General features: G+C 39.1%; 1 protein-coding gene across 1 annotated transcript; it reads right to left on the bottom strand.

Moving 5' to 3' along the window:
• Positions 1–2,663: 2,663 nt before the first annotated feature.
• On the bottom strand, positions 2,664–7,946 carry LOC311058723 (uncharacterized protein; the record flags this gene model as incomplete). The annotated part of the gene is made up of 7 exons (XM_084076186.1): positions 7,774–7,946; positions 7,220–7,329; positions 6,937–7,055; positions 6,496–6,660; positions 5,377–5,513; positions 4,679–4,727; positions 2,664–2,756 (listed from the first exon to the last, which is right to left on the bottom strand). Exons 1-7 carry the CDS (start codon positions 7,875–7,877, stop codon positions 2,664–2,666), a joined length of 777 nt encoding a protein of 258 aa, XP_083932312.1. The 5' UTR covers positions 7,878–7,946.
• Positions 7,947–7,997: the final 51 nt, after the last annotated feature.

Genomic DNA, 7,997 nt, shown 5'->3' with positions numbered 1-7,997 from the left:
ACTACAAACTTTCTCTAATCTTTCTCCAATCAACTCTAAATTGCCTGAAACGTACTCCTAACAGGTTTTTGGGGGGACGATTTTGGCCTCCACACTTAGTGATTTTTTCGAATTTAACTTTCGTTTTGGTAGTGACACAAAAACGTTTCGGTAGTGACACGATGGTGAAAAAAAAAATTACTCCACTACAAAGTACTACCAATCAACTCTAAATTGCCTGAACATACTCCTAACAGGTTTTTGGGGGGACGATTTTGGCCTCCACACTTAGTGATTTTTTCGGATTTAACTTTCGTTTCGGTAGTGACACAAAAACGTTTCGGTATTGACACAATGGTGGAAAAAAAAATGACTCCACTACAAAGTTTTGGGGGGACGATTTTGGCCTCTAAACTTGGTGATTTTTTCGGATTTAACTTTGGTTTCGGTAGGGACAAACTTTCGCTTCGGTTGTGACCCAATGGTGAAAAAAGAAAATGTACTAAGTCCAGAGCTCGATGAATGTTAGGGACCAAAAAAAAAGTCACTACCAATCAACTTTAAATTGCCTGAAACGTACTCCTAACAGGTTTTTGGGGGACCAATGTTTTTTTTTACACAATGGTGTCACTACCGAAACGAAAAAAAATGACTAAGTCCAGAGCTCGATGAATGTTAGGGACCAAAAAAAAAGTCACTACCTATCAACTTTAAATTACCTGAAACGTACTCCTAACAGGTTTTTGGGGGAACACATTTTTTTTTTACACAATGGTGTCACTACCGAAACGAAAAAAAAATGACTAAGTCCAGAGCTCGATGAATGTTAGGGACCAAAAAAAAAGTCACTACCAATCAACTTTAAATTGCCTGAAACGTACTCCTAACAGGTTTTTGGGGGACCAATGTTTTTTTTGACACAATGGTGTCACTACCGAAACGAAAAAAAATTACTAAGTCCAGAGCTCGATGAATGTTAGGGACCAAAAAAAAAGTCACTACCAATCAACTTTAAATTACCTGAAACGTACTCCTAACAGGTTTTTGGGGGAACAATTTTTTTTTTTACACAATGGTGTCACTACCGAAACGAAAAAATGGATATTCCTCCTCAGCGTCGCAACGTTTTTCCTTCTTTTTAGTATTTTTAAGCCTTTTATTTTTTTACATGTAAAAGACGTATGAAAAAATTGCCTTTCCCTGTTCTCAAGTAAAATATTGATATGCGATTAAAATGTGATTAATTGTGATTAATTCATTACAAAGCCTCTAATTAATTTGATAAATGTTTTTAATCGAGTCCCAGCCCTAGTTCTTATTATATATATATTTATAATGTTCTTACCCTTCATCACAGATGCAGATGTAGCAGAGTCTCCAAACTTTGATCCGGTGTACACAAACTGACCGTTGGAGATTTCCCCAGCAGAGCCACATGACTTCCCTGTGGAAGAGAAAGAAATGTCCTTCAATACACTGGTATGAAATATCCAGTGGTGTAAAGTAACTAAGTACATTTACTAAAGTTAAAGTACTGTACTTAAGTACAATTAGAAGGTACTTTTACTTTACTGGAGTATTTCCAATTGTCTATACTTTTACTTTACTGGCAAAAATATGTTGTCATTTCAAACCTTAATGTGCATGGTTACATTTTCTATTATCTTTACTTTATGTTTTTACCGTTCCAGAGAACATAACAAGGGGGGACACAAACTCAGCCAATCCAGTTGGAGATGCAGTCAGGGAGTCAAACACTGCGTTGATGACAACGTCTTTCTCAGCAGGAAGAGGCAACACCACAAGTTCTGCACTCTGCTTTGGAGACAGGAGCCTTACAGCCTCCAGCTGGACAGAAAGACAGTCAAGAAAAGATTATCACCACCACTGGATTTTATTTGATAATAATAAGGTAACTATTTGGTCTAATCATTCTTTAGAGTTTTTTTTATGTGGCAGCGATGAAGTCTTACAGGGGACAAGCCTGGGTTGAGATTCAGGAATTCTCTGACAGACACAAGGGCTGAGAATGGCCCAAAGTTGTTCTGCAGCCAGTAAGCACTGCTGTTGGACACACAGCCTCAGTCTGGAGGGGACAGATCAGAACAAAGTATTAAGGCATTCAAACAGAAAAATGGCTGCAAATACCAGTCAAAACATTTTCCAGTGAAGATATCCCATTCTAATTGAGAATAGAATGGGAATATATTTATTTAGCAAATACATTTGAAAATGAGAGCCAAACTGCTATTGAGATATTGCAGTTAGTCAGTACCTGGCAGTGGTCGGGAGAGGAAAGGGAGGATTAGTTCCTTCAGGCCCAAATGCTGCTGCTGTGAGGTCATGTTGTCAAACTGATGGCTAAACTCCTTCAAACTGGTGAATCAAACACAGAATGAGAAATACTTATTTCTTAGCTTATTGGTGAAGCTAGAGAAAAGGCAACGGAGTCATCAAAATCAAAATCATCCCCCAGGAAGAATGAAGGTGCACAGAAAAGTCTATGGAAATCCAGCCAGTAGTTTTCAAGACATCTTCTTTGGGACCAAAGTGACAGATGGACGTATAGACCAAACAACCAACATACAGTAGCCATCGTTAGAGCCCTGCTGCTAGTGGGGCTAAAATGCATGCAGGTCAATACTTACACTTGCTGGTATGAGTTACAGCTGAGATTCCTGCTGCTAAGGCAGCGTAGAAACCATGCAGATGACAGGAACCCTCTCAAACGTCCAGAGAACCACGTCCTGACTCCTGATAACATCACTGTCCCTCAACTGTTTATCAGTCAGAATTGCCACTCATCTCTCCAATCACATCCAGAACCACAGACACTGATGGACCAGTCATGGTCATGGACTAGGGGAAGGATTACATGGGTCAATATTTAATATTATTAAATTTGCATTAATATTACGTGAGGATATTTAGTGTATGGAATAGTAGATAAAGATTCTGGCTCTATAATAGAGATATTCTTTCAAATCTTGAAAGACAGTGAATTTTTTTATTAGCATTTCTTTTCATTAGCAAATCTTTTTAAGATTATTAAAAACATGAGCTTTAAATTTAAATAATTTCAGAATTCAGATGTGTTACTTTTAATTCGTTTTAGAGATTGTTCATTCTGTCTTCACCATAAAAGTTGTTTTCAGTGTCTGGTTAGAGCTACTTTTTGTACCGTGTTGGTAAGAAGATCCAGAGCTGCATCCAACACCCCAGAGGTCTTAGAGAGGAACAGCTTCCAGACTGGTCTGGAACCAGTGGAGCTGGGGGACTGGTTACACTTCATCACTGATGCCAGATCCTGTGCTGTCAACATGGACACCTGGGTGGAGATAATGGACAAAGCAGAACAGAAAAAAACAGGAAACCTTTAATGAAGTCAAAATTGGAAAATAATAACTGTTGCGTTCAATGTGAGAGACTTAAGTGGCTTACTGAAGCACACGCGTATTCTTCAATGCCAAAGTCACAAAAGCGTCCATTCATCTGTCCGTTGTTGAGGAGGAGCTGTAGTGCAGTGCTTTGGTAGCCGAAAAAGGAAAACATATCAAATGTTTCTTGATTTGCAAAACGAAAAGTTTGTTCATTAAATATATTTGAGATATTGTAGTTATTGCCTCAGAACACTCACCTGTTAATTCCAACACAAATGTCTGTTTCTGTGAAAACATTAATTCATTCATTCATTATGAAAATAAATCACAATAAAATTCATAACAATGAATCAAAACTACTATACACTTGAATGACAAATAGAGTTTGTGATTTTAAACCAAATGTGCATAGTTACAGTTTATATTACTATCATTACTTCACAGTTTTTACCTTTCCAGAGAACATAACAAGGTGGGACACAAACTCAGCCAATCCTCTCTCCTTTGGAGATTCGGTCAGATAGTCAAACACTGCGTGGATGACAACGTCATTCTCAGGAAGAAGAGGCAACACCACAAGTTCTGCACTCTGCTTTGGAGACAGGAGCCTTACAGCCTCCAGCTAGATGGAAAGAAAGTCAAGAAAAACTTGATCACCACCACTGGACTTTATTTTATATTTAAAAAGTAATTATCTCTTGGAGTTAATAATTCATCATTGTTATGTAATGTAACAACTTTAAAGTCTTACAGGGGAGAAGCCTGGGTTTAGATTCAGGAATTCACTGACAGACACAAGACCTGAGAATGCACCAAAGTTTTTCTCCAACCAGTAAACACTGCTGTTGGACACACGGCCTCGGTCTGAAGGGGACAGATCAGAATGAAACATTAAGGCATTGAAAGGTGTCTGGAAATACAGTCAATATATTTTCCTGTAAAAAATATAACATTTTAATAGATTGTACAAATAGATAGATGCAGTTAGTCAGTACCTGACTGTGGTCGGGACAGGAAAGGGATTATTAGTTCCGTCAGGACCACTTGCTGCTGATGTGAGGTCATGTTGTCGAACTGATGCCTAAACTCCTGCAATCTGTGGATCAAATCAAAGTACAGACAGTTGTGTATGAACTTGGGGTCCTTGACATGGAAATGTTTGAGAACCACTGCAATATACAGTATGTGTTTGTACGCATGTACATGTGAATGAATGCTTGCTTACCCAAAAATGGCTCTGTATTCTGGCAGCTGGTGGTGCTGATAGCTGTAGTGCGGCTGAGTCCAGAGAAGGCTTTTTCTGCAATGTTAAAGAGCACTTTCTTCTTCTCCAGCGTACAGCTGGACACTACCAGCAAACTGGAATTACTGGAAACACCAGGAGACACACAGCACACATCTCAAAAGAGTGCTACCACATTTTCAACCACAAATGTAATTTATTCAGTCTCTAAAATTCAGTCCCTTACATATCTTATTTACCTTTTGGCTAATATGTCATGGAATCACACGCATCACTCTTTTATAATTTGTTGTACGATGTTGCTTGTAGAAATGTATGCTAATTTTACTACTTTCTTTTTTATTTGTGAAAATGCGTGAATTATTATTATTAGGACTTTTATTTCTATAAAATAATAATTGATTCTTATTTTTGCCAGCCCAAAATACGGATGCCAGGGTTAATTAGGTTAAAAATAGTTTTGGGTGGGGCGCCCGTTGGCCTAGCGGTCCAGGCGCATACCATATATAGGCTCTAATACAGTCTGACAGAGTGTTGCGAGTTTGAATCCCAGTCCCGACAACCTTTGCTGCATGTCATTCCCCATCTCTCTCTCCCTGTTTCCTGTCTCGCTCTACTATACACTGTCAATAAAGCCCAAAATATTCCCAATTTATTTTTTATAATAATAGTTTTTTGGATTAATGTCGATGTTCAAGTGTGTGCAAGTAGTGAAGAAATACTAAAGTAAACATGATTTACGATACTACTGGCTCCCTCCCCAACACCCCTCACCTGAGGGTGTCCTCTGAGATGGTCTGTAGGACACTGGTATCCAGGGAACACAGGTTGGGTCCCTTGACACAACTGAGCTCTGCACTGCCAAGACTGTTGCCCGCCTTAGTCAGATACTTGGAAATGATGGCCTTGGCCTTGATGGTGACAAAAAATGTGTTAGTGCCATATACATGTACTGCACACATTTACGAACACGCATGCAAAAACGTGTAAATATAATCACAACACATTATGTTTTCTCACTTTTACACTGATAACACTGCCTGCCAGCCAGCCAGACAGACAGACAGACAGACAAACAGACAGACGCTCTACCTCCTGAGCCACTGCCGCCCCCATGTATATTTGTCAATAACACCATCAATCAATCAAAGATCATTTGTATACTTACCAGAGCTGAATACCACTCCCCATCTGAAGAGTCCATTAAAGAACACAATACAATGTGTCAATCTGTGTGATGTTCCACATGGTGATGTCATCAGTAGTGGCGTTGCGTGACGCAGGCCCCAGCTCCTGGACTTTCTCTTCTGGGATGAACGACTCACTGACATAGGCCTGACGTTGTGGATAGAGACATATCAGTGGATAGAGACATATTAGACGGGACACCAGATCAGAAATGCAACTGGAATCACTTTATTTGCGATACCTGTTCATTCATGCAATACATTTACAAGACTTTTATCTTGGTGGTAATGTGGTCAGACAATATTAAATATTATGGTAAAAGGACAACAGCCTCACATGCAAGAATACAATGCAAAATACATTGGAAAAAGACTTTCCAAATGTCTTCATGAAGTTATCATTTAATTGGATGAAATACGCCAGGCGCACAAGAAAATACCAATTGTTGACCACGGGGTTGTTGGGGGGCAATATTTATATATAATATTTTTTTTTTACATTCATGGTGTAGCCCCTTTAAAATGTAAGCCATTTAACATCATCACAACACACTCACATGACTTAGTAGACATCACAGGGTGGCTTAACCTAAGAAATAAAATAAAAGTCCATGCATTATAATAATAATAATTATTATTATAATTACTATTATATTTTGCTGTACGTTTTTTAAGCTGTCATAAGACGCTCTACAGATGAGGTTACCTCTCTAGCGAGCAGAACCAGGTGGTGCAGGAACTCAGGAAAGTCTCCTTGAGACTGTGTCAGATGGTCAAACACTGCATGGATGATGACGTCTTTCTCTGGAGGAGTAGGCACCAGCAGCATCTCTGCAGTCTGCTTCGGAGTCAGGAGGTGTAGAACCTCCATCTGGACACGTTTAAGACAAGAGAGAGACAGACAGGACATAATAGGAGAGGGCAGGATATGAGATTTAACCACTGAAGCCCTATTTTATACGTAATCAAATTATAATGTCACACTCGCAAATCAGCTATTACGTTTTTGAAAATCTTGCAATCCTGTGATGACATGCCCAAAATATACGCCAGGTTGAAAGGTTATTAAGCTACTGAAATTGTAGTGTCAAGTACAAACAATCAAATCAATGTTTTCAGTAAAAATGTTCAGATTATCCACACTCACTCCAGAGAAGTCACGGTTGAGGTCATAGAAGTCTGTGATGGGGGCGAACATGGAGAAGAATCCAAAGTTCTCCTCCAGCCATTCTGCACTATGGCTGGATGAGGAGACACACTGAGGATCTGAAGATAAATACACAAGTCAGTGTAGGCTATAATAGTATAGTATTAGAATAGAGTAATGTTTTACTCAAAAATGTACTCTGAAAGCAACAGAAATTCCTGTACATCTGCAGACAAATGGTCCTCTGAGCTTGTCTCTAGCTATGGCTACTTGGTTCACTTACCGGACGTGTTGTGATGTAGCAAGAAGGAATGGATGAAGTGTTCGTACATCACTGGGCTGTGGTTGTGATCAGGATCCATGAGACGCATATGATGACTCAGGTCTTTTACTCTGGACCCAGCAATGCAAAGAAATGTATCATTATTCCGGGACTATTTTGTGTATTTCGACTATAAGTGTTTTCCAAACGTAGGGTCTTACTCTTGACCCATTTTTGGGTCACAGACCAGGTTTTATGAATTAAAGTAAGGTAAAGTAAATATCCTGCTTGTTTTTTGTTTTTTCAAAAATAAACAAAGTCCCACAATCCTTTTTTTTTTTTAAATCAACAGATTTTCAGAAATGAAAGAAAAGGAAAAGGAATACAAAAGATTTTCAGAAGATTTTAAGCATTTTTTTTAAATATGCATACTTTATAATTCATAATGATTTTTCTTAAAAGTTTAGGTCCCAGGAAGTCACCAAATGTATCTTTCAGGTCTCAAGCTGAAAATGTTTGGGAAACAGTTATGTTCTAGAGAAGATAGCATTCCCTTTATAAACGGGACAACTCACAGGGCTTGGTAAACAGGACAGGTGAAGTTCTTAAAGCTGAGGCAGTCGAGGAGGCTTATGGGAACTGTAGGCAGCAGAGGCAGCAGTTTGATCTGGAACCACATCCTGATGAAGTCTGGGTCCTCCAGGTTCTCCTGGGTCAGGGATGGAGACTCCACCTGAGCAAACACTTCTCTGAAGTGGGACGCAAGCTCACTGAAGTTCTAAAACGAGGGGGGAAAAAG

This window comes from Gymnoscopelus microlampas (assembly GCF_963454915.1).
Source record: "Gymnoscopelus microlampas genome assembly, chromosome: 13".
In the NCBI taxonomy this organism is placed as follows: Eukaryota; Metazoa; Chordata; class Actinopteri; order Myctophiformes; family Myctophidae; genus Gymnoscopelus; species Gymnoscopelus microlampas.
The sequence above is the reverse complement of the archived record's forward strand: the minus strand, read 5'-3'. Positions and strand labels throughout refer to the sequence as shown.